General features: G+C 36.4%; 1 protein-coding gene across 1 annotated transcript in view; it reads right to left on the bottom strand.

The window, feature by feature from the left end:
- Positions 1 to 27,980, bottom strand: part of NPAS3 (neuronal PAS domain protein 3) — a 1,019,383-nt gene that overhangs the window by 77,135 nt on the left and 914,268 nt on the right. Inside the window, exon 7 of the mRNA XM_044660006.1 lies at positions 16,042 to 16,160. Coding sequence (XP_044515941.1) covers positions 16,042 to 16,160 — 119 coding nt within the window. The remainder of the gene's footprint in view (positions 1 to 16,041; positions 16,161 to 27,980) is intronic.

Here is a 27,980-nt window from a genome sequence, read left to right as displayed (position 1 = left end):
TCTCTGCAGTTTACAGTGCAAAGATAATTAGATTTTTTATGTCATAGACCCCATTGGCATCCAATAAAGTCAATCAATTGCTTTTAGAAATATTTTTAAGTGAATAAAATAAAATATATAGAATTAAAAAGGAAATCAAGTATGCTGAAAGAGAAATATCAAAATATATGAAAAAAAGTTCATAGATGCCAGTTTAAAAGTCCTTGTCTTACAAAGAAATACTGAGATGTTAGGTTAAGAGTTTCTATCTTAAGAGTTTTCTAGAACACTGAGAACCTAAGTAATTCACATAGCCTGTAGGTGTCAGAAGCAAAATTGGTACATAAGTGGTTCCGGATTCCAGATAAACTCCCCACCATGCTATGATTGCCTACTTAGCAATTATAGAGTGCCTTATGTATATCTTACATATGTATATAAAACAGATGTGACATATGTATGTGCATATATGCATCCCTATAATATATACTAGCTCATTTGTTCTTTAAAAAATAAAAACAACCCATAGATCTCTGAATTATTTTTGGAGTAAAATGGAGAGAATGGAGGGACAAAAGACTTACATGCTGAATACTTCTGTAGAACACTGGTGGATCTGACAGTTCTTGGTAAAAGGAATTTTTCTCAAAAGTTATATACCACATTTCCACAGTGTTTGTATTTTAAGGAGCTCAAAGCACTTTATAATAATGCCTTTCATCCAACCAAATGAGATAAGTAGCAGACACTTTTATTGCCAATTTACAAAGAGATGAACTAAGTGAAGGAGAACAAAATGAGGCCCAATCCCTTAGTTCTAACAAGAGTCATGAACAGAAAAAGATCAGCCCTTCAGAGTCCTGGATTCTTTATCTTTTACTCAAAAGGGAGAGCTTTCTAGTCAGGTCAATGCAATGACTCAGCGGTTAAGAAAATGTGTCCAGAACTTGGGTGACGATTCATAAGATTCAATATGAATGTGAAGCCAGCTTCTGGAACACAGAAACTGTAATCAGCCAGCAGAATTATACATATACATTGTGAGGAGTTTCGAACTGGTAAGCAGGAACTACTCTTAGAAAAGTGTAATCACATTAGAGATGAGGCAGAGCTAGGATCAATCAGGGTGGGCATTTGGCAGAGGGATGAGGTCTCTCTATGGTGAATCTAAATGCCAGAGGCTTCTAGCCTGAAGCATATGATCAAATACATGTTATTGGAAAATGGGATTTTAGAGCTAGAAAAGGATCTTGGTGATCAGTTTGTAGGGGTTCTTACTAGAGTTTGCAAACAAAAAAAATGGACAACTGCATATCAATAAAATTGGTTTCCCTTGTAATTCTATTTATTTTCTAAAACCCTTACCTTCTGTCTTAGTATCAGTTCTAAGACAGAAGAGCAGCAAAGGCGAGGCAGTTGGGGCTAAATGACTTGCCCAGAGTCACACAGCTAGGAAATGTGTCTGAGGCTGGTTTTGAACAGAGATCCTCTTGACTCTAGGCCTACACCTCTATCTACTGTGCTACCTAGCTACTTTCTATTTTTTTTTTTTAACATTTAAATACATTAATGATAAGGGACCATTTTTTGGTCCATCACCTGAAAAGGGTTAATTAATAATCCCCGATCTTGTCCAACCACCTCATTTTAGAAATGAGAAATCTGAATATACAGAAAAAGGAAGTGATTTGCCTAAGGCCAGAGAGGTATTAATTATGAGACCTGGGGTTAGAGCCCAAATTATCTAAATCCAGATCCAATGCATAGTTGCTATACATCAAAGAGGACTTCCATGCATTTTTTGTACTATAGGGCATGCCAATCTGGACACATAAGAAGGGAACTTGGGACTGTGGATACAAGGCTGAATTTGAGGTCAGTAAAACTTGGGTTTGAATCATATTTCTGACCTTTACTTGTTTTGTGACCACGGGCAAGTCCTTTTACCCATTGTGAGCCTCAGTTTACTCATCTGTAAAATGAGAATAAGAAAAGCACTTACCTCACAGGGTTGTTGTGAGAATCAAATGAGATAGGTACATGGAACATTTTAAAAATCTTTAAGAGCTATAAGATGCCAATTATTATTATTATTATTATTATTATTCCTTATGGGCAAGGATTGCTTTTAATTTTTGTTTCTAAAACCCTAGTACCTAGCATCTTTTGCACTCAGCAGACAGATAATAATAATTGCATGTTGACACTGTTTCCAAAAGGAACTAGTCTATAGAAACTTCTTGTGTAAGAGTGTGGATATAATAAGTTAGTGATCCTCTAATCCCTTACAGTATACATTCAAATTCATGACAATTGAGCAAGAAGAAAGTTTCTAGAATTAAATGCATTTTTCTCCACTTGGAAGAAAGCTCTTATTACAGTTTATCTGACTTCCAGAAAACCACTGGAAGTTTATTCTTGAATTGCTTCTTCTTATTGTCCTTTATCTGTTTTGGGTTAGGAAATCTAATAATAAGTTACAACCTTTACCAAATTCATTTTGCCAGGCTTATTAATTAGAGGGTAAAGATTTCAGATCTGCATACAAGTAATGAATAAAGATACTGTCTTTCTGATGTCATGAGACTGATAGTTCAGAAGAGTTCAGAAGAGTAATTAAGCAAACTGAAGTTGTATGTATTTGTATATAGCTATTATCTTTGTTAGGATATTATATAAGATAATCATTTCAACACATCTAAATAGTGCTTGTCTGGCTATTTTTGGTTGTCCCAATGAAAATGTATTTGTTTGTCCTTTAATTCCTAAGTATTTTAGATTTATGAAAAATAATTTTATTATAAATATCTCTAATAAGGAGAGTTAAAGACATTATTTATTTAAATTTATTTAGTTAAATAAATAATTTTTCTTTTCCCTTCCTCTTTTCTTTTTTTTTTTTGTATTCTTTTTTTCTTTTAAACCCTTGTACTTCGGTGTATTGTCTCATAGGTGGAAGATTGGTAAGGGTGGGCAATGGGGGTCAAGTGACTTGCCCAGGGTCACACAGCCGGGATGTGGCTGAGGCCGGGTTTGAACCCAGGACCTCCCGTCTCTAGGCCTGACTCTCACTCCACTGAGCTACCCAGCTGCCCCCTCCTCTTTTCTTTTTTACTTATTTTAAGTACATTGGTAAATTAGTAGGTGCATTCTATTACCATGATTGTTATTATATTTATTGAAGGGAAAGGAAGAAAAGACAAATGGTTTTTTGGAACCAAAAAGAAAAGATCTCAAAGAAACTCAATAAAACATTGATCAGGAAAAAAAAGCAGAAAAATTAGAAGTTTGACTGCCCTCATTAGAGATTTTACCAAAATAGGTATGATCTGCTAAGTTTATGATCCTTGATAGGTGCTAGTTGGTTATAAAGAAAAAGGGTTGATAGAAGAGGATCAACTATCTAATCTTTGCCTTAATTTTTTATCCATTTTAATTTTAGAAGACTAATCTTTATAAGATCATATCAGGCATAGACAGGTGTTCTTGAGTTTCCTGCCATGTTAATATAATAAAAAGAAGTCCGCAGAAGTTAGCTTCACATTTGAAATTTTGGATAACAGTTATTTAGAGACTTAGAACATATAGATGTTATACGTAGCTGCTTGCTAATGAAAGGGAAAGGCTTACAGATCAGTTGCTAATAGAGATGACAAACTCTTGGGGAGTCTAGCCTTCAATACAGGAAACAGTTAGTTAGCTATACTTAATATTACACTGGAAACCAAATTATAAAGGACAGTGGTGCAATGGCAAGCAAGGACTTCAATGCCATCATAAGGTTGAAAAGTTGATGTCGCTGTTTCTTTCCTCTGCATTTCAATCAATTGTTTGGATGAAAACCATAGAAGACGAGTACTGCATATACGATTTGTGGATAGCACAAAATTGGGAGGGGAAGAGTTAATAGATTGGATGACAGAGTTTAGGACTCAATAAAATTCCTAACAGGATGGAATAACTGACAAAAACTCAAGTGATGAAATTTAACAGAAATAATTTGTATTTCCTAAAAAATGAAATAAAAGATTAAGAGTTTTGGTGTGGTGATAGAGTGAGTGAGAGTGTGTGTGTGTGTGTGTGTGTGTGTGTGTGTGTGTGTGTGTGTGTGTGTATAAGAATTCTATCTGGTGGTTTTAGATGGCTTCAAGTTTAACCTGAGCCCAAAGTATGAGACGACTACTAAACAAGCTTATGTTGTCTTAGGCAGCACAGACAGAAGTAGAGTGTTCTGATTAAGTTTTGCTGAGCTCTGAGTTAGTTATGCAACATCTGAATTACTAACTCACATTTTTGTTGTTCAGTCATTTTACTCATGTCCAACTTTTCATGAACCCCATTTAGATTTTTCTTGGCTAACAAAGTGGAATGGTTTGCCATTTCATTCTCTAGTTCACTTAACAAATGAGGAAACTGAGGCAAACAGGGTTAAGTGACTTGCCCAGGGTCACATAGCTTGAAAGGATTTGAGATAAGATTTGAATTCAGGTCTTCCTGACTCCAGGCTCAGTGCTCTATTCTGCCACTCTATCAGTGTACCACCTAGCACATATTAGGTTTCCTTTTTTAACTAGGACAATGACACATTGGAGTGTATCCAGACAAGAATCGATCACCTCAATTACCAAGGTGACAAAAAATCCTGGAAATCTCATTATTTTGGAAAGGTTTAATATGGAAAGGAAAATGATAACTGTCCTCAAATATTCAAAGGGTCATCATGGAAAGAGAAAGTAGACTCTTTCTGTATTTATTTTGAGGGTAAAAGTAAGAATGATGTGTTTCATGCTTTCTGTTACTGGAAGTGTTTAAGCAGAGAATGACCAGCCATCAAGGATATTGTAGGCCAGATTCCAGCAGGAGGTAGGAGATTGGCTTCGGTGACCATTATGGTCCCTTCCAACTCTAAGACTTTAAGATTTCACATGAAGTCTGAGATCAAGTCACAACTTATACCTGCCTCTTCTCTGTGCTAAGTAATTCTAATTCCTCTCTCCATTCTTCATAGGTTTTATCTTCTAATTTTTAGCCATATCAAGTACACCCATATTTTATTTTGAAGTAACATAGATTGTTAGATTAAATAGCACTTACTATAGGTGTTAGCACTTGAAGGTGTTGTTGGAGCTTAGGTTAACATTGTGCAATATCAAGTATAGGAAGTATAAAACATATTTTCATTTTCTTATAAAAATACTTGGCATTTATACAGTGTTTTACAGTTCACAGAGTACTCAAATCATACCACCAGCTTATGTAGTTCCCATCTCAACCCTGTGAGAAATATAGTTCACCTATTATTATCCCTATTTTACAGAAATAGGAACTAAGGCATATCAGTTTACCAAGTTGCTTAAGTTCTGAGCCCAGTCTTGATGAGAAAATATGCCTTCTGGCCAAGAACTATCCTAGCTAAACACGAAAAGCTCACTTGAAGAAGGTAGGCCACTGGTAACCAATGTTTTAGTTATGGCAACCTACAAAGCCACTAAAAATAAGAACACGTCCCCTCCTGCTTCCATGAAAATGACAGATTAGTAGAAAGAGGGTGAGTTCTGTTCTTACATTATGTATAAACATTATGCTAATGCCTAATAATTTCAATGTATCTTCTTCATCCAGTGACTAATGAATTGAGATACAACCATAGGAACTGATTCATGTTTCTACTCTATAAAAAATTAGGAAAAATAATGAAATTGCAGTAAAATTGAAGAATAGATCAAAGATGTGACTATGAGTTGGCAAAGTTGGCTGCTTCAAGCTTCTAAAGAAAACATGACTCATCATTTGATGGGACCCTTGGTTATCAAGGGGAGAGGGAAGAGAAATATTTGGAAATGAAAGTGACAGGAAAACAAAATCTCCCAAAATCAAGTATAATTTAGCATCAAGAAATGAAAGATGACAAAGAATTTCATATCACACATGAGCCTAACTTTAGATTCCACATCCTGAATTGCTTTCTTCAAGAAGAGTAAGGAGATATTGGATTTGGCACAAAAAAAAACCTGACAATTAAGTGGAATATTTTAAGAGATAGGAAATAATTTACTGTAGACATAGTATTCATTTCAGAATCAGCTCTTCATGCACAGCCAGATTATTAACTGGTTAGGGCAAAAGTAAAAATCAATACTAAATTAGAAGACATTGTGTGCAATTACAGCAGCTCTGACCTAACTTTTTAAAACACATTGACAACTTCAAAAATAGGAAACAGACAGAAGTAAAGATCTTCTATCATCATTTCTTAAAGATGTGGAATATGCACAAAGCAATAATTAAATGTGGATGGCTGAAAGAACTCAGAAATTGATGCAACCAGAAATTATATTATTTTCTTGCCAAGTAGAGAGATGTGGAAGCCAAAGGCAATAGTATCTTTGATGATGTGGAGATACAATAGATCAGGGGTTGGCAACGTATGGCTGTTGAGACATATCTGGCTCTTTCTGCAGTAGCCGTAAAGTCAATTTTTTTTCAGGCGCTGTTACAGGAGCGCACACTGTGAGCACTGTATGGCTCTCACGAAATACATTTTAAAAAATGTGGCGTTTATGGCTCTCACAGCCAAAAAGGTCGCCAACCCCTGCAATAGATGGTCTGGGCATAGGAGGAGACGAATTCTATCACATTTGGGAAACTGTAGTGCTTCCAGTGATCCCAATCTCTTTACTACTGCAAAAAGCCCCTTTAAAAAAAAAATCACTATCTCTATTCTCTAGAGGTGCTCTTTGACCGTGAATCATGGAATTCCATGATATCAGAAGAATTAAACTTTTAGAAAGACTTGCAGACAAGAGAAAGAGGTATCGTTAGTGTGAGCAATCTGAATCATATTACCAAAGATGACTTGCATTAAAAAAATGGTCTAAATGACATTATCTAAGACACATGTGACCAAAAAAAGAAGTGTTTAAGCCCTGAAGGCAAAGTAAGGAATAAAAGATGGACAACTCAAATACTGTACTGGTACCCCCGAAATATAAAATCCAATAAAGTCTCAGGGCATATTGGACGGACCCTTCATGTAGAATTTACAGGGAAAAAATGTGTAAAAGAATTTGTTCTTAGATATTATCTGTTTGACTTCGAGCAGTTTATTTAGCCTTAGTCTCCTCATCTATAAAATGGGAATAATAATACCTATCTTGCAGAAATTACTTAGCACAAAGTTCCTGGCACAAAGTAAGTATTGTATAAATACAACAACTACTACTACTACTACTACTACTACTACTACTACTACTACTACTACTACTACTACTACTACTACTACTACTACTACTACAGCTACAACAACAACAACAACAATAACAACAACAACAACTACTACTACTACTACTACTATTACTACTGCTACTGCTACTGCTACTGCTGGTGCTGCCTCAGAGAAAAAAATAAGTAAATATGTCTCCCTCCTTTATTGGCAAGGATGTAGTAGCCAGTGGGTATGGAATGTTTTATACACTATCAGATGTAGTTGCTGTGTCTGTTTCTGTAAATATCACTTACACTCCTTGAAGACAAGGGGTTTCTTTTGCCTCTTTTTGTATCTCTAGTGCTTAGCACAATGCCTGGCACAAAGTAGACATTTAATAATGCTTGACATATATATATATATATGTGTATGTATGTATATACATACATACATACATATGTATGTGTGTGTGTGTGTCTGTGTCTTATTATGTACTCTAAATACATCAACTCTGTTTTGGATAGCATGTTTCATCATTGATCCTCTGGGAAAAGGCCTGGAAAGATTCTCTGAGACTATAAGTGCTATTGTGCTCTTTGAGTTGGTAGAGAGATTTCCCAGTCTGGAAGTTCCTATACTCATGCCATCATGGTTCCCTGATACATTGACATTTATATTGACTCGATACAATGAAATATAGACTTAGGGATCAGAAACGCTGTGGTGATTCCTTTTGTAAGGCAGATAATAATTTGTAAAGTTAATAATTACTTTGTAATTTATTGCTGTGGTAGTTAAGGTTTTATTATAGTTTTCTTCAGAATAGATAGGATGCACCAACAATCTCAATAAGCAGAGAAGCAAATATATTGCTTACTCTAAGCTTTTATTTTATTTCCCCTTGTTCTTTAAACCCTTTTAAACTTGGTTAATATCTATGATTTCATCAGTATAAAGAATTTTCATTATGGAAATTCCCAACTTAGTTAAAAAAAAAAGATGCCACAGGAAGTGAAGGGTTAAATGACTTCTCTATGCCACACAGCTATTATATCTCCGAGGTGAGATTTGAATCCTGATCCTTCTGACTTCTCAGGTTTTCTCCCTATTCTCTGTACAGTGCTGACTCTCATTCATTCCCTACATTCATTTAAACATAGGACCAGAAGGGATTTCAGAATCCATTTAGTTCATCCCTTGTCTATAAAGAGGACTGTGCCCAAATCGTCCCAGATGAGTGATTATTGATTCTTAAAAATATCTAGGGATGGAGATTTCACAGCCTGCCTCAGTAATCTGTTGTAATATATAACAGCCTTGAGGAACTACTGGCACTGGAAGCTTTCCTCTCTAAAGAATTTGGAGACACTTTTAGCCTCAGTCATTCCTCTGACACCACAGAGATTCTCTTTCCATCTATTTACATTTTCTGGTTCAGGCTGGCTCACCTCTCATCCTCTTAGAGACAGGGCAGTGGTAAAAGGCAGACTATTACCTGAGAAGTGACAGGAGCACTGATAGACATTTAAGAGTGGTTTACAAGAAGAATCTGGCACCCCAAAGAGAAAGAGACATGCCAAAGAAAGCAGTTCTCTATTGATAGCAGTGGAGTTGACGACCCAGATGCTCCTTACTTTTCTACTTTCTCTGATCTCATGTGTCCTCTTAGCCCTAATGAAGGAGGCAGAATAATGATGTGATATAATTTAAATGAGTCTTCTGATGTTAAGATATATGGGCAACAATGAAAAGTAAGATCATAAAAGCAAATGGTTCTGATAACTTGTTACTGAAGATTTCAAATGAAATGAGGACCGAAATCAAACAAATGTCAACTTCTGGTTGAGAAGCTCCTTTGAAGCTGAGGCAACATTCACGAAGACTGTGTGACAGGGCAAACGAAGTACCATTTGAAGATGTAGCAAGGGACATTTTCCATAGCTCTTGAAGGGCCAACCTCAGCCCTGTGCCCCCTTGTCAAAAGCTTCCTTAGCCATGAAGAATCAGTAAGAGTAGAATAAGAATATGCCACAGAAATAAAGATGGGTCACACCCTGCTGAGGCATCAGGATGAATGAGTACCTGCCATACTTTTGCTCTGTGAAGTGTGCTAGAAGAGTTTTTATTATTTCTGCTGTGCCCGAGAAGCTTTAGGGTAAGAAGGAGGGGTGAAAACAACTTTAAAGATAAAGAAACAAGGCTGCTAGGTAGCACAGTGAATAGAGTGCCAGGTCAGAAGTCAGGAGGACCTGTGTTCAGAATTGGCCTCAGATACTTCCTAGCTCTATGACCCTGGGCAAGTCACTTAATCCCAATTGCCTAGCCTTTGCTGTTTTTCTGTTTTAGAATTGATACTAAGAGAGAAAAAAAGGGTTTTAAAAACAAAACAAAGTAACTATTGAATTGAAACACAGAATCTCAGAATTGAAAGAGACCTCAAAGTCAGCTGGTCCAATTCATCACTGAGCAGGAATTTCTTCTTTAACTTTTCTGACGAATGGGTATCTAGCCTCTGCTTGAAGACCAATGGGGGAAAAGCACTCACCTTTCCCCATGGTAGCCATTCTGCTTTTGGAATGCTCAAATTATAGAAAGTTTTCCCTTATGTTAAGTTCTCTCTCACTGTTATTTGCTAACCCTGTGGGATCAAGCTGAAAAAGTTTGGTCCTTCCCTAAGATAGTGTTTTATGAGTACTTATGAGGAACAGCGATAAGGATAAATGGAACTATGATGACTACTGAGATTTCTACAGATTTTGCTTCTTCAAGTTAAAGCTCTCCAATTCCTTCCACCAAAACTGGCATAGCTTGGTTTTCAAGTCCTCTCACCATCCTTGCCACCCTCCTCTGGACACTCTCTGGCTTATCAATTTTGTTGTTGTTGTTCAGTTGTTTCAGTCATGTCTGACTGTAATTTTATTTGGGTTTCAATATTCCTCTTGTTATCCATAAGAATTTCCAGGGAAGGAAATTACCCTCTCTCTTTTTTCAGTGACCTGGTTCTTATTGTTGTCAGTCATTTTTCTGCCATGTCTGAATGACCCCATTTGGTGTTATCTTGGCAGAGATACTGGAGTTGTTTGTCATTTCCTTTTCCAGATCATTTTACAGGTGAGGAAACTGAGGTAATCAGGCTTAAGTGATTAACCCAGGATCACACAGCTAATAAGTGTCTGAGACCAGATTTGAACTCATGAAGAGAAGTTTTCCTGACTCCAGGCCTGGTACTCTATCCCCTGTGCCACCCAACTACCCCTGGTTTTTCAATACTGTTGTTATAATGTGATACCTAGGACTGATACAGTCTGACCAGAAAACCTCCATCATTCTACATGCTATGGTCTTATAATGCAGCCTAGTCAGAAATTATGGATGGATTGAAATCAGAACCATTTCATTAAGATGAATAAGCATTTTTGGATGCTATGTCCCACAGATGACTCACTTCGAACTTACAGCTCACTAAAAACATGAGTTCTTTTTTTTAAATCTGAATTTCTGTCTAGCCAGACACTTACTCCTGTACCTTTACTGTAGACTTTTCAAAAAGCCAAACTGCAAGTTTATTTCCATTAAATTCCATCTTGGCTTCACTGGACCACTTTTCCCTTCATCAAATATAATGATCAAAGTATTGACTAATACAGTGACAAAAACAGCTCGTAATTTATACTGAGACAAAGGGGAAGGAAAAGCATGGGCAATATAAGATGGTGGGCAATACAAAAATAATTTATTCACAATGCAGTTGCTAATTACAAAACCTTAGTCTCTAACATGAATATGTGGCTAACAATATAAAGTACTAAATTACCTTTAGATGAGAAATAAGCCTTGGTAGACACATGCCTCATTTAATCTATAGAAAATGAAGTATGGAACATTTTCCAACATATATCAGACGAAGAAATAAGCCAGGGATGAAAAGAAACATTACTCACAAGATTATATTAAAACACAGTAAGAGGGAAGAAATACTGTAGCATATTTGATTGATTGCTGAAATTCAGTGTGATTTTGCTGGGCTTGTGAGGGTGTTAATTTAGCTTAGGTTTAATACTCCTAACAACTTCACAACAGTATCATTCTGGTGCCACATGGGATCATAGGAAATCAAGATTGGGAAGTTTGTTTCAAAGGCCGCACATGAACTAGAATTACCTGTGCCACATACCTGACTAATGGTCATCCAGTTTTTACGTAAGACATCCATCAAGGAGGAACCTACTACCTGTTAAGGTAGCCCATTTAACTTTTTTCTTTAATTTATTTTTAATTAATTAATTTTTAAAATTGCCTTAACTTCTGTCTTGCAATTAATACTATATATTGGGTCCAAGGCAGAAGAGTGATAAGGGAGAAGCAATGGGGATTAAGTGATTTGCCCAGAGTCATACAGCTTAGAGGTCCAAGGTCACATTTGAACCCAGGACCTCCCATCTCTAGGTCTGCCTCTTAATCCACTGAACCACCTAGATAATCCCTGCCCCATTCTACCTTTGAGACTTTTTTTTTAAAGGAATTCTGCCTCTTTGAAATTTCTGCCCTTCTGAAGAGTCAGTTGAGTGTCCACACCAAGTTTGAGACTGATATGGTAAGCCCTCTAGGAACTGGGGGATACCAGACTGCCTAAGGAGGCACAAACCTGCCCAAGACAGGAAGAGAACTAGTAAAGGCTTTCATGCCAATGATCAGTGGGATTGGGCCATGAGTAGCTCACTGGATTTTTCAGTGTGGGAGATTCAGTATCACCTCACCCAAAGAAGCTTTTTTTTAGTTTTATTTACTAATTTTTCTGCATCAAGATGAGATCTTACTTATTTCACAGAAATGTTGGAGTATGAGCTTATTAAGCAATACCTGTGTGCATAGTACTGTGCTAGAGAAGTAACAAATTTTGGAAAGGATAAAACTCTTGCTCTTTTGATAAATATGGTCTAATTGAAGGATTAGACAATTATAATCCGTGATAAGATAAGTTTTATGTTAGGTCATTTGAAGGAAAATTGTTATCATTTGAGTTTGAGGAACAACTCAGGAAAGACTATGGAAGAGATGGCATTTGAGTTGGCCTTTGGATGACTGGAAGAAATGCTGCAGATGGTCAGAAGAGAGAACATTTAAGAAATAGGGGAAATCATGAACAATACCATCAATGTAGAAAAGCTCACTACATTTCCAGGAAATAGAGGTTTTTACATTTTAACTGAAGCACAGAATATGTATAAATGGAATTTCAGTATCACAGTATATAATTATGGAAATAGAGAGGAGGTGATTGGTTAGAAAGATACAATAATAGTGTTAATAGACAGGGCTTGAAAAAGGAAGGGCCAAAGCATAAGACTTCAGATGAATGCTGGTACCACTTAAAGAAATAGTGAAGTTAGAAAGAAGAACAGAGAGGGAAGAAAGAATGGACTCAGTTTTAGACATGTCAAGTTTAAGTTGACAATAATATATCCAGGTGGAGATGTAAAGAATATAGAAAAGGAAGGGATGACAACCAAGGATGACATGCTTCAATGACTCAGGATTAGGATAAAGAGTTTGTATCCCACTATTCTTACAACAAGACAATGATGATCATTTTGAGAACCAGTAAAATGTGGCATCTTTAAAGTGAAAAGATGAAAGAGAATTTAGATTGAGTGTATGGGCAATAATGGCATCCTGTTGAGAAATCAAGAAGAATGAAGAAGGAACCAATGCCAATGAGTTTAGTTAATTAGAAGGCCACTGATGACAGCTGGATAGGAAGGTACAAAGGAAAGCTGCTTCTTTATTTTTTAAAAGTCTAGATGTACTCAAACATATTTGTAGAAGCAACATGCTGTAGTTGAAACACATGATTTGGAGTAAAGAGATTCAAATTCTGTCTTTGACACTACTGGCTACATAACCACGAACTGGTCATTTAAACTCTGAAACTTGGATTCTTCATATGAAAAATGAGGGGATTGATTATAAAGCTCTCTCCCATCTGTAATAAATCCTATAGACTTATGTAGAGGAGAAGGAATCAATGGAGAAGGAGAGATTGAAGATATATGAAAGGGTAGAAGGTTGCTCTAGCAAAGTTCTACAGAAGATGAGATGGAACAAGTTCAAGGATACAGATGAAAGAATTAGCTATAGTAATTAATTATACAACACTTTGGAGACAGAAGTGTGATACTTTGTGAAAAGACTGAATACACGGTTAATTGAGGAGAGGGAAGAACATATTAACTTTAAAATGTTGAACTTCTCACTAAAATTAGGAGATGAGACATTGGTGAGGGAGCTTCTTCTCCCTGCCCCTCTCCCTAAGTTCCTTGGAAAATGAAACTAACATTACTAAGAACAGAAATAGAGGGAAGAAAAGGGCAGAAAAGGGACGAAGAGGAAAGAGAAAGACTCTAAATCTGGGAAGTCCCCTAGTAAAATCGGAAGACAAAAACTATTCTCACAGGATAATGCTAAACATCTTGTCTCTTTAACTAAGAAGAAAATTTTTTTTTAATCTTAGAGTGCAGGGGCAATAAATTGTAGTGAGCACAGAGAAATTATCATCGTTGTTTCTTTTTATTTGTGTTTACTATCTGGTGGCAGGGTGATTACCAGTTTTATTTGAATGTTTTATATGCCCCTAGATTTACTTACTGAGAATGAACAGATAAATAGCAATGTTATTTAGCTGTGCCATGTCAGTGTGGCCCCACCAACCCTGCTACTAACTGCCAAATCAGGTTAATTAATGAAGGACATTTTCCAATGGGAATGAGGGGAAAGAGGGAATTCAATGGGGGGAGGGGGTGGATATTTATATGATTCTCAAGAGAAAAAATGCCTTAAGTTTCTCTGTAAAAATGGGCGAGGGAATGATATAATTTTCAGAATAACAAGACAAGACACTGAAAATCTTTGAAGTAATCTTAGGAAAGTTCCAACTATCAGGATGGATTTGGGACATTAAAAGAAATTCTCTCACTTCATGATAGAAGAGATCATGGAGAATCTCCCATATGTTTCCAGTCTTAGTTGTGCAATGTTTCAGTTTTACACATTATAATTCACAGAGAATGTTTTATTGGCCAAAACAATGGATCAGTCACTCAAGGGACAGCCTTCACTCCCCACAGATAGGTATCCCACAGTGCTAAGAAATCTATAGGAACTTTGGATATACTTCCTGTGGCAACTTACTGAAAAGACATGGATAAGAGTCACAAAATGGAAAGTCACTGATGGGATACTGTCTTGTTGAAAGAAAAACAGTGCATGTTTCCTGCCCTCACAACACTTCTCAATAACACTAATTTATTTATTTGTACACAATTTTAAACTCATTACTGTTAAAAATTTAAACTTGGGCAGAAGTAAGTCATCATCAAAGGGAAAAAATTCCACATCATTCTTCCCAAAGCAAAATGAAATTCTATGGTTATGTCTGCAAAAGCTACAGCTAGTTGAGTTGATCAGAAAATAAGGTTGCCCTCATGTTAAATTTCAGTCAGTTAGAGATTATGACTGTCTTACATATGCCAGCCCATTTTTAGAATACCCTGTTAAAAGCAAAGTTCTAACCATATATGAAACCCATTGCTTTTCCCTCTCTTTCATCATCTTCCAAAGTTTGTGGATAGCGCCAGATTCTGAGTCTTGTACAGTAAATCTTAATTCCTGACAATAATGATCTGTTAAATGTAAAATGTCTCATTATGCTAGCTTGCACTTATAGAAGTGAGGTATTCATAGTCATCAAATTCTGAAACTGAGAACGATGACACTGGGCACATCCATCCAATGGAACTTCCTATCTGACCTCTAAAATGCAAGATACCAGTGAAGGTGTTGTCAAAATAGATACCGTTCAAGTTGCCAAAGGCATCTCATAAATTTCATAGGTATTTAGGTAGGCTCAGTTTATGTTGCTATGGTAACTGCAACGTCTGAATTTCCTAAGCTCAGAATCCTCCTATTCTTAACCTTAAAATGATAAGAATGATCACTATGACTTTACATGCATTTGCCACAATAGTGGAGGTCTCATCTGAAGTTTATAAGTTTATCGAACAGAGTTCAACAGCAAACTATGAGCTTTTGTGGAATGTTTATTAATAGTTTCAAAATGCATTTTCCAACTCCCAGATAATTATCTTTGTTATGTGTGTGGGTGTTCATGCACACAAGTTCATGCAAAGTGTTTTAGCCAACGAGCCCTAGTGACTCACTAGAGCACTATGCTGCTATTAGCATAGCAAACCTTTCTTTGTAGAGCTTGTTTCTTTACTGTATGAGGAAATGAGAGGCCTCTCGATAGAAAAGTGGTAGACTCTAGGTGCGTGATGAGGAATATATTGTCAGATGTGGCCAATATGTTGATTTGTTTTGCTTAGGAACAGTTTGTTATGAGGGAAGGGGTCTGTTAGCTTGGAGTAGGGCAAAGTGAAAAAGAAGGCATCCATCAAACATTTATTTTAAAAAGGCCAAAGTGGTAAGAGAAGTAGACGGTGGGAATTGGACTCCTCCCACGAGCAGCGGGTTTTTAGCAATGACCTAAAAGAATTATATTAATTGAGCTTACCTTCTCTGTCAAATTGAACTCCCATTATTCTCTATAGTATTGAGACTATCATAGAGAAGTGTTTTAAGAAAGGGCATTACATGGGGCACTTCAATATAACAGAAAAGGCTGAAGTGAGACTGACTAGTCTAATGAGTCCCCAAAGGGAGGATGAAGTGTAATTAAAAAAGCTTTTGTGCCGTTCAAGACCGGCATATAAAATGTATCCACAACAGCAAGAAAACCCAACCGCAGATGACATAGGATTGACTAGAGATAGAAATGTCTCTTAATCTGGAGCCAGGCTTACCTTATATCCTGACGATTTGATGTGAACTCCGCGCTTGGTCAGAGTCGATTTCATTCGGATGAAAAAGGAGCGCTCAAGGGTGTTGTCAGTGGTTAGTAGACTGGGGCTTGTTGATTCCACTGAGGAATACAAAAATACATACACACATGATTTAGATTTGTACACATCTCCTCTGAGCTATTTCTCAGGTGCGATCCTTGAGCTCACTAAAAATAAATGACTGATGGATGTTTAAGAGTGTTGTAATCAATTTACCTCATTTAGAAAATGTTTACTTTGCAAAAAAAATATATATATGTATAAAGAATAACTTTTTCAGGTTCTATCATGAAAATTTCCAACCTATTAACTCATTACTTTCTGTGACATCCTAGATAGGGTTAAAAAAACAAAGAAATAATTGCTGTTAGTTAAGGCTTTGATAGTTCTGGATTGACTGTCATGCTAATTCTCAGGGCCTTTAAGAAAAACAGGGACCTGCTGATCTATGAAAGTAACCAGGATCCAGACAGCAATGGTAAAGAGGGAGAAAAGGGACCTGTCAGAATTTTTCCTGAAAGTTTCTTCTATTTTGTTTTCTTTGCCTGCTTGCAAATACTAAGAACAATAGAGTATCTCAATAAAATGGACAGTATGGCAGGGAGAGTGTCTACTATTTTCTGAAATTCAATTAATTGGTTTTAAGGGGATAAATTACTGCACTGATTTTGCATAAACTGATGGCTCACTTTTTATCTTTCCAACTGGTGGTATAAAAAATCACAGGGAGTCATCTGAATATGAGAAGGTTTATAGTTCATTTAGAAGGAACCTCAAAGGCCAACTGATCTAAACCCTTCATTTTATAGAAGGAGAAACTGCAGTGATTCCCAAAGTGGGAGCCACTGCCCCCTGGTGGGTACTGCAGCAATCCAGGTGGAGCAGTGATGGCCACAGGTGCATTTATCTTTCCTATTAATTGCTATTAAAATTAAAAAAAATTAATTTCCAGGGGTGCTAAGTAATATTTTTTTGGAAAGGGGGCAGTAAGCCAAAAAAAGTTTAGGAACCACTGAACTAGAGTCTCAGGAGCTTATAAACTTACCCAAGGTCACACAGGTAATAAACATCAAAGGCAGGATTTGAACCTGGTTCCTCTGACTAAGTGGGCAGTCAAGTAAGTAGCACAGCAGATACAGTACCAGACCTGGAGTCAAGAAGACTCATCTTCCTGAGTTCAAATCTGGCCTCCAACACTTGCTAGCTGTGTGACCCTGGGGATGTCACTTAACCCTGTTTGCTTCAATTTCCTCATCTGTAAAATGAGCTAAAGAAGGAAATGGCAAACCACTCCAGTATCCTTGCCAAGAAAACCCCAAATGGGGTCATGAAGCATCAAACACGACTGAAACAACTGAACAACAACCTCTGAATCCTGAACTAGGGCTCCTTATATTGCCCCATACTCAAGCACAGAGATATAGTCCAGATAGTAAGCAGTTTGCCACTGGCAACTCTCCTATAGTTCTCAGTCCCTTCTGTTCCCTAGCTCTGATTAGAAAATACAATTTTGTCTTTTAGTTCCCTACTTCCAGTAAGATATTGACTTCTTCCTTCCATCCATATTTTCTGGAGATAGAATGGATCACATTTGTTTGCACCTCAATGAGATCTATTTACTGAGGTGCTGAGCTTACAAAGTCTTTGTGCAGACAGCATAAACTAAATGGCTTCTAAGGTCCCTTTCAGTCCTAGATCAATGATCTGATTCCAGAAATATGGCCCAGGCCTTTTTAAAATGAACAAACATAAATGGACGTAGCAGTCTTCAAATGCAATCTATTACTTTTTGTTTCTTTTAGGTCCAGATTTATAATTTCTGTCTAAGTAGAGATCTCCCTTTATAGAAACACCTTCAACAAATGCCGATTTGGCATGGCATCTGCAACCTACATTCTCAACAGCTCTCTAGGCCACTGAGATGCTAAGTAACTTGCCCTTGGTCTCCCAGTCACAATGCATCTCCTATTATGACATGTTACTTTTATTTGCTTCAAAAGTGTTCACAGGCTGTACATGTACATTTCAACTTTTCTCTATTTTTCTTAAAGCAATGTTAATTCAAAAGTACAAATTTATACCCCAAAATGTAACTAAACCGTTATCACCTTCTCCCTCCACCAAATTTTTCTGAGGAATTCTATAATATTTGTCTTATTTTCCCCAGTGGGAGTAGGGAAAAATGATTTACAAAGTCAAGAGATTTTAGCATGAAGATTCCAGGTCACAATGATTTTAAACAGCTGGGAATGAAGCGATATATCTATATCTGTACCTGTATCTACATCTATATCTATCTTTGTCTATATCTATATCTGTCTCTGTTTCTCTCTACCTCTGTCTCAGTCTCTATCCATATTCATAACTACAGATATAACACAAACATATATATCCATATCCATAATACCTATACACACACATATATATAGCTATGTCCATACATTTGGAATAACATATTTTTGTACGTGTCTGTGTATTATTGCATTCTCTGCCATTTAAAATCATCAGAACCTGGAATCTTTATCCTATAATCTCTTGACTTCATTAATCATGTTTTTTTAAAAAAACTCTCATTAAGTCTGTATACACAGATACATATACACATACATGTATAGATTTATACATATATACTTACACAAAGACACATGGTGTCTATATTTACACAGGGCATTTATACATATGAATGTGTACAGAGAGACCCTGCCTTTTTAAGGAAAAGAAGCCTTCATTTTTTCATTCCCTACATCAAATTTGAGCTTGAAAGTTGCAGTGAGTTGCAAGAATATGATCTGTCACACACTGAAAATGAAGATATTTGTGATACAGGGTTCCTCTTGTAGAGTCCTTGTCTTATTATGACTATGCTTTGCCATATTTATGGCATTTCCATTCTGTTGTAATGAGACCACTGGAAAGAGTGTCCCTTTCTTTAGTGTCTCTCTTAAGGGTTTTCTTTTCTATCTTTCTATCATTCTTTCTTTCTTTTTTCTATTTTTTTTTTGTTTGAGAGAGCTGGAATCCGATGTCATTTTAAATGTACAGCTCTTTATCACTTGAGGGAGAAGCCGAGCCATGTTATATTTAGTACTTTCATTTCTTCTGATTAAATATGAATTACTATGAAATTTTTCTCATCATCTAACACGCCATAATACGCCAACAGCTTTTTAATACACTATATAAGCACAAACTTCTGCTCTAAGAGTTTAATTTGCCCCTCTAATCCAATCACATCAACCTTATTTCTCTTATCAGAGATTCCCATTTTGAATTAAATGAGCTCATTAGTTTTAATCAAAAGCAGAGAGATCAAAACTTAAACGTAAATGCTTTAGATCAGAACTGTCACTCAGCCGTGCGGTTCTATTTTACTAAAACACAAGATCAGAGACCCTTAGAACCAATTTTTTCTCGTAAGGGATGCTGAGAGCTTGAAGATGCTATATCCTTTTTTTTTTTCTTCCCAAGGACAGATTATACATTTAAGGTTAGACTTAATTTATATCTTTTTTTTTTTCATACTGGTGGAAATGGAAAAGTATGCCAATCTACCTTGGTCTCTTTCACATTTATTGGCACCAGTCCTTAGAGACTCAAACTCCTGTGAAGCCATCAGAATCTATACCACAAACCTAGCCTTAGAAATTCTGCTCCATTCAGCAATATCATGCTTGCAAGAGCTGAGGAGAAATGAAACTTTCCCAAGATGTGAAATATATTTCCAGGGTCAGGGTTCTGGGTACCTTTTGACCCAACAACCAAGAAGCCATGGAGACATTAGATGTGTGGATAATTCAAGCATCATTAGCAATTATGATTGTTTTTATTATGTGGTACTTTACAGTACAATACTTACAGGGCAGATTTGAAACCACAGCATGGGTGCTTCCTGCTGAGTGAAGAAATGCTAGACCAGTGCCCGGCACGTGCAGGAGAGGCAGCCCAGTACATTATGCCCTGACTGAGGCCTTAAGTACCACAAGTCCCACTGTGTTGCAATAGTAATTATCTAAACGTATGGAGGTGATGTTAATTAAACCCTGGATAGCCAGTGCTAAAGCCATAGTTCAGTCCAGTCGAAGCCAGAGGATTCATTTCAAAGCCTAAATGGATGTTCTAGCTTTCCTTTCCAGCACTGGTGAGCTGTGGGGGAGGGTGGAAAAGAGAGAAAAGGGGAAGAAAGGCAAGGCAGGAACAAAACCCCCAAGTTCTGAGAAAACCTACTTTAAACTCTAACAATTTGCTACAGTTTGGGGTGGTTTTATGTCTCAAGCAGCACAGGAACTTTTGGGAATTACAAGTTGGCATTTACTGTACACATTCCCCAAGGGTTTCCCCTCTCTCCTTCATCTGCCCTCTCCATTTTTCCAACAGCTGGCAATAAGATATTTCATTCGAAAGCAGTTATAATCCACGTCTCAAACGGCCCAGCAAATATCAGGTTCTGAAAAGAACCTTTTCAATTCAAGCAAGGAACATCATTCTGGGGGAGGCAGTATATTAAGAGTTGGATTTGGAGTCAGAGGACTTGGATTCAAATCCTTCTTTTGGAATATGAGAATTTGGTTTACTCATCTATGTTACGTTACAAGATTTTGTTTTTCTTTTTTTTCTTTTTCCAATGGAGAAATAGGGAGAAAAAAGCAATGTTTGTTTAGTGAGAAAAATTAATTTTAGAAAACAAAAGAAATGGAAAAAAGTTCTCTTCTTTAATCTTTCTTAGGCTTTGGTTTCTTTTTTTCAGATGATTAGATGACCTCTTCCATCCTTTCTAAAGTTGTGAGTTTATGATTAAGATTGTTTTGGAGGAGAGTAGGAACTAGTCTTTTGTTTTTGTTTTAAATAGTCCTGATAGGGTAAATATTTGGGAGGATGAATTGCGGTGGGAGGGGGGAGGAGAAAGTGTCCATAAGGCCAGGTAATTGAATAAAGACACTATACCAAGTTTATGACCAGGAAGCCTTTTTAGAGAGCTTTATAGATATAAAACATTGAGGAATACCATTACATGCTTCAACTAATAAGAGACCTAGGACACAGAGAAGCTAAATATCTTACTCAAGATCTCACAGGAATTCAAGGGGTAGAGTTTGAGTGAAAGCTCAAAGCCTAGGAGTGTTTCATCTTAAGTTCCTGGAGTTACCCCCAAAAAACAGCTAGATAAATAAAAAGGCCAAACTTTAATGGTTTCAATGTCTAAAAAATTTAAATTTTCTTAGTGCCAGAAGAGTCCATTTTTGCATAAAATGTAAAAGTTACCAAACAGTTAACAGGTAAATGTGATGAATTTATTAGTTATTATCTATTGAAGATTCTTTTGGCTCCACTCCAATGCTAAGAGTCCAGGCTCCGGAAATGCATCATATTTATTTGTTAATGATACTCTCATTGATAAGTGCTGTTTGTTTTGAATTCAGGGAAGTGCTATTTGGAAGTGTCTAGCAGACTCCCTATGGACACGTGGGGACTTTGAGACTACATTTCCTGTGATCCCTATTGGTTTCCGGTTTCCGGTTTAAGGCGTGGGGATGTCCAGCATCCCCACATATGGGGCAATTTAAATTCGGAGGAGGGCCTAGAGAAAGCTTTTTCTGAGCTTTACAGGGTGGCTGGCTGGCGTACAAGAGGGACAAGATGGGCTCCGGCGGTAAATTTAAAAGATAAGTGCAGTCATATATATATTTTACCAGCATGGCCATGGTTTTAATTAAAGTACTAATTTCTCTTATTATATCAGTCTTTATCATTTTTAATCTTAACAGTGCTTTATGCATTTATCTTTAAATGCGAGGTGTGCAGTCTTAATACACTGCCTATAGCTCCTGATATTAAGATAGTCACATATTTGATAAGGGCATAGATTTTATTAACTAATTATCTGAGAAAGTATAGATGGCAATCGGAGCCCTAATTCTTTTGCAGGGGCAGTGTGATCTTCAGTGTTAATCCGCACAATGGAGTGCAAAGAGTAAGTGCTTTATAAGAGTATGGTAGATGGGGGAGGAGGATTAATTAATTTATATTCCCCCTTTTTTTTAAAAGACTAAACAAAGCAGCAAATATGAGAGAGTTAGAGAGGGAGCAAGGAGAAAGGGGAAGAGAAAAGGAAAGAAAATATTTCATAAGTAAATTCCCATCTGTTTGTACCATACCATTCACCAACTCTGTATCCTACATGGTACGTATGAATATTTGAACACAAAACAGATGATGTCACAAAAATCTCCAAATGAGAAAAATAATTGGTAAACCTTGGAGCTTATTTATAATAACAATAAAACCCCAATCTAATATCCTCAGGAAAGGAAGATTCTGAATTCAGAAGAAACAAGCATATTTTCAAAGCTGAAATTATAGACCGATAACCAAAAAAATTTTTTGCAGGTTGTCATTCAGTATGGAAGGGACTACTTGAGGTGTATTTGTACCTTTTTCTTAGGCTTTTTCTAGGAGAAAATATAAAACAAAATGCAAACTCTCTCTCTAGTGGTAAAAGTTGGCTAAGTTAATGCTTGAATTACTTGAGTTTAATATAACATACTTGTTACTTCCATCAGGCCGTGGGCTAATATTTTAATTTCCAGGAGCCAATATTTTAAGTTCATTGAGATATATCATGACATTTTCAGAGTAACAATTTCTCCAACCATGGCAAATTTATTTCTATCTCTTCGAACCTCAATAATCCCTACAAAATGTGTCTCTGGACTCCTATCAACAAATACCTCAGAGAGGTTAAGAGATTTAATCTTAGATAAAAATTTATTCTTAAAACTTGAATTGTGTTAGTAAGGAAATTCTCCAAACATTGAATGGATATTAATGACCAAATACTCTAGAGAGACTGGTTTCTAATCTAGGGAGCCCAGTATAAGGATTAGAGATATAAAGCCCATTTAAGCAACAGCAAAAGAAGAAAATTAAGGAATTATAGAAAAGAGAGTTCAAAGGTCATCTAAGACCAGAGATGTCAAATAAAAAAGTCAAGGACAAAATTAAAACATGATTGAGAAATAATCAATAAAAAATACAATAGAAAATAGATAGTTTTAATGTGTGCTTTTTAAAGTCAATATGGCAGGGTTCCTTATATATTGGTTTATTGTCTCCTATATGAGTTTGACACCATTGATCTAAGGCAATTACCTTTCTAGTGGATTCTTTATCCTTGAAAATGGTCATTCAGGTTCTCCTTGAATACCATTCTACTTGGTCTTTGGGCCTTTCCATCTGCCTCACTGCTGTACTTTCCTGTAAAGCTAAACATCCCAGTTCTTTCAAATGCTCTTTTTTGTAACATGATTTCTAGTGTCTTTACCATCCTGATTATTCTAACATTGGACATGCTCCATTATTCTTTCCCATTATCTGTATGGCATTTGATATTTAACAGGAGTGATGGGTAGGACAATGAGAGAGGAAGTAAAAATGGTTCCTAATCCAGTTGGCACCAAGTCAAACCCATTTGTAGATCTAACTTCCAATATTTTGACCAGATCTTCATGATTCTCAAAGTGTCTATGGATAAAACTGAAAAGGGCCTTTCTTTGGGCCTATTAAATAATACAGACTTTAGCACAATAGACTTCTTAAGTACTAAATCTTAATAAGTGGAAAAAGAAAAAAAGAAACATTTTCTTCACGTGGCTTGTGGCTGGAAAAATTTAAATTCTGAGAAAAATGTGAATCCTTACAGAGAATAGGGCTGTTCTTGAAAATAGCTTGGCTGAATTGAGAGAGGCTGTTATGATATGAAGTTAAATGTGCTCCTTTCTTTTCTTCAGTTCACTGACTAAGCCAATCTTTTCCTCTAGATACCTTGTGCTCAGATCCATAGTGACAATACATAAGACAAACTAAAGTGCAAACATCCATGATGGATTTTAGAGGACTCAGATAAACTATTTGGTGTTTTACCTCTCTTGGTGAAACAAAATGATTTCTATGGCACTTATCTCTTACTTTGTTTCTCTCCTCTTCCTCCTCCTCCTTCTCTTCCTCCTTCTCCCCCCAATCACTGCCATATTCCAAGCAGAAAAATAGTTTGGGCTATTATAAGTTCCATCTTAATATGCAGTATTTGGGAATTAATAACTTCAGATTTAATAGTACATAGCCAAAACTTAACCTATAAATTTCAATCCTATAGAACTTTCAACAAAATACTGAAGAAAATTAAAAAACAAAACAACTTTGTGATCCTCTGTTTTCAAGCCCAATCCCTTTATTTCTATTAAGTAAGCTTTCTCTTAAACTTAGCCCTTTCCACTCTTTGCCCTTTGTCCAGAATAAATGTCTACTCCCCATTTCCCAAGTCTAATCTTTTCTCTCATCCAAAACTCATTTCCTTCTGGGAACCTTTCCCATTTAGATGGGCCAGGATACTAGTTTTCTCCTACCTTGGAAAAAAGCCCTAAAAACTCTTCTTAAAAGACAACCCAAATGACAGGAAATACAAGTAACAGAAATTGTAATAAAGACAGAAGATAAAATTCATTAAGACAAAAAAAAAGAAAAAAAAAACAGCTCTACTGAAGAGAAAGGATTACACTTGTGGAAGTCGGCATCCTAAAAAACAAGCTTCCAAAAGAGAGAGAGGGTACCATTAGTCATTCTGGACCATATATCCAGCATTCCTGGTGCTTAATAAGCTCTAAACAATCAAACAAAGAGATAGGTCTTTAAGGTTGGGATGTTGTAAGCTACCTGTATAGGGAAATGCAAATGTTTCATCCTGGTAAAGGGAAAATAATAAAGATTTGATATTTGAGGGACTTATCACTGGCAAAAATTTAACTCTGAAAAGCCCCTTAGACATGTTACAGCCTACTAGGCTTTAATCCATTATCTAAACATTTACAAATGTATCCACACTTACCCAATAGACCAGAACAACTCTAAAGGAGCTGATTCGGATGGCTGACTGAATTGTACACAAACGATACAAGGTGGGAGTCTCCCAGCTCTCAGTGCACTTGCAAGTTTAAATAAAGTTGCTTGACTTTCAAAGATGGAAGAAAATGCCCCAGGTTGACATGTCATCCAAATCTCTTGGAAGCTGGTGAACACTCATACATTTAAAAGGTAATAAAAAAATTCTCCCTATGACCTTTTGGAACCTGAAATGTCACCTTTTCTGATCTCTACAGGTCTTGGTCCCATAAGTGCAAGTATTTTCTCTCTTAATTTTAAATAAATTAAATTAATGTAAAATTTCACCAGTAAATTATTAAAGACCATTTCAAATCAAGAAAGCTAAAGACTTTTAAAGTGTCAGGGGAGAAAAGAAAAAGAAGACATAACTGGGAAAGAAAGTCTAGAGAAGAGAAGCTAGATGGGATGGTTTTTTTTCCTGACTTTAAATTTCTTTTGCTATTTAGAGAGCAAGATGATTAATTAAATACTAACTTTCCCATGAAAAAGACTTCTCTCCCTCTCTCTTTCTCAGTTGTCATGCCACTCAAGGTCAATACATACAAAATTTTGCCTTCCCAGAAGACAATCCAATTTGATTTCATGTTCATCTGGGAAGACAATAATAATAATAATAATAATAATAAACATTTACATGGTACTTTAAGATTTGCAAAGCACTTACATACTAAAATTCATCTGATCCTCTCAACAACTCTGCACACAAGATGCTGTATTCATTCCCATTATATAGAGGAGGAAACTAAAGTATACAAAGACTAAAAGACTTGTCTAGGTTCAGATCACCAGTATGTCAAAGATGGATTTGACAGTTCTCTGCCTCCAAGTCCACCTTAATGCCCAGGTGCAAGGATGAAGAGATCCAGGGGTATTTACCATCATGCATTTTGAAGGCATAGGATGATAATCTATATGGATAATAGTACTACCTGAGCACTCATTGGCCCATATGAAGGGGTGGAAAAAGAGAGCAATACTTATATAATAGAATTGAGATCAGCATAGTTGGAGAAATCGCAATGGATGCAAACATTGATTTTTTCATGCAGAAAAGCCATGCTTTCATGGATGAGTATTGCACTATTGCAATATTATTGAATTATAAGGTATAAGTGCTGAATCTCAGTCTCTCTCTCTCTCTCTCTCTCTCTCTCTCTCTCTCTCTCTCTCTCTCTCTCTCACTCACTTTTCCTTGTTCTATCCCTGCTTCTCATCTTCTGCACAGCTACAAACACCTTCATTGGCTCTCTAATACTACATGGATAAAATACAAAACTCCTTAATATAGCCTTCCCTTCTTTCTACCTGCCCTTCCTTATTTCACGAAGCACACATTTTCTTACACTATGTTTAAAGCTGTTCACTCAACCTGAAATTTGATGATTTGCTTTTCTGCATTTATACTATCTCTATGCGTAGAATCAGAGATGTATTCCAGGCTTTCCACTAAAAAGAAACTAAATTTCCCAAGACTTACTTTTAGGTTGAATCTACATCATTAGTATTTAATCTATCACTTTCTTAAGTCTAGACAATCAGTAAAACAAAAACTCAATCCCTGATTTGCAAAATTTGATGATTTCTAAGTTGTAAATGCTCACACTGAAAATTTAATAGAACACTCTCTGGATCTAGTTAGAACTGGTTCCAGCCCACCTCTGTTTGGAAAGCACTCACTCCTCATTCTCTCCCTTTCAGAACCATTATCTTTCTAGAGAGATCTGCTCAGGTGCCATCTTCTCTATGAAGTCTTTTCTAATCTTTCCTAGTTACTAGTGTTCTCTTCCTCCTCCAATAACTTGGCATTTACCTATCTATACATAGCTTCCAAGTGGAATATACTTTTTGAGAGTAATTATTTCATCCCCAGCTTTGCATCCAGAACATCTGGCACATAGTAAGGATGTGATAAGTGTCTGATAAACTGAAGCAGATTCAAAGTCTTTTGAGTACAAGCAATTTGTCTGTCTGCCTGTTTTTCCTCCATACCTCCAACCTCTTTCTCCTTACCTGGGGAAGAAAGAGGAACTATTTGGCTTTCTGCTCTGTTTGGCCTTTATAAAGGATCCCAGACTGAGAAAAACCTTTATCAAATAGGAAGATTTTCAGAAAGAAAACTTTCTGGCAAGTGTTATTTGACAGAATTCTGCAGGTTCCAACTGTGAAAGTAGCCTAAATTTCCTCAGAGCTTCAAGGACAGCATATCTGTTATCTATTTTTCCATTCCAGAAGAAAAAAAAGAAACTTTTCACTAATTTTATTCTAGTTTTTTTTGCCTTCTATCACATGCATTTCATTTAATGCTGGAAGGGACTTCAGAGGTCATGTAATCCAATTCTCTTCTTTTATAGATGAGGAAACTAAGGCTCAGGGAGGTTGTGTCTTTTCCAAGGTCACACAGGTAATGAGCATCAAAGGCAGGATTCAAACTCAGGTTCTAGCAATCTTTCTATTGCACTACACTGCCAATGCTATTGTCTGAATAACTGTTAGGAAGATAGGAAGTTTGATTATGGTGAACTTCATCCTCTCTTTATAAGAAGACAATGACGTGTCATCCTTTAAAAAAGAAAATAAAAATAAACAAAATAAAAAAGAACTCCAAAGTGTCCTGTTTTTACTTTGTAAGTCTGGGTTCTTTGGCTTCTGTAGCCTCAAGATGTGTTCGTATATGCTATAGGCTAAGCTAGTAGCATTATATTGAGACTTAATGAATTTGGGGTAATAAGGAATATAGAGAATCTTTGATAGGCAATATAGAGAAAATCCAACTTATTTTTGTCTTATTAGGATCAAATCATTTTCCCCTTCTCGTCCTCCATTGCTCTTAGGTTTTAGCTCTTGCCTAGAAACCTGGGAATCATTAAATAAAATTCCAGAACACAGTTGTGAAAAGAACTGGGGTCCAGAGCTGGTAATTATGAAGTGCTTGGGTACAGTTTTAAAAAATAATACTAAATCCTTAA

This window comes from Gracilinanus agilis, chromosome 2, assembly GCF_016433145.1.
Source record: "Gracilinanus agilis isolate LMUSP501 chromosome 2, AgileGrace, whole genome shotgun sequence".
Classification (NCBI taxonomy): Eukaryota; Metazoa; Chordata; class Mammalia; order Didelphimorphia; family Didelphidae; genus Gracilinanus; species Gracilinanus agilis.
This window is presented reverse-complemented; position numbering and strand designations above follow the sequence as displayed.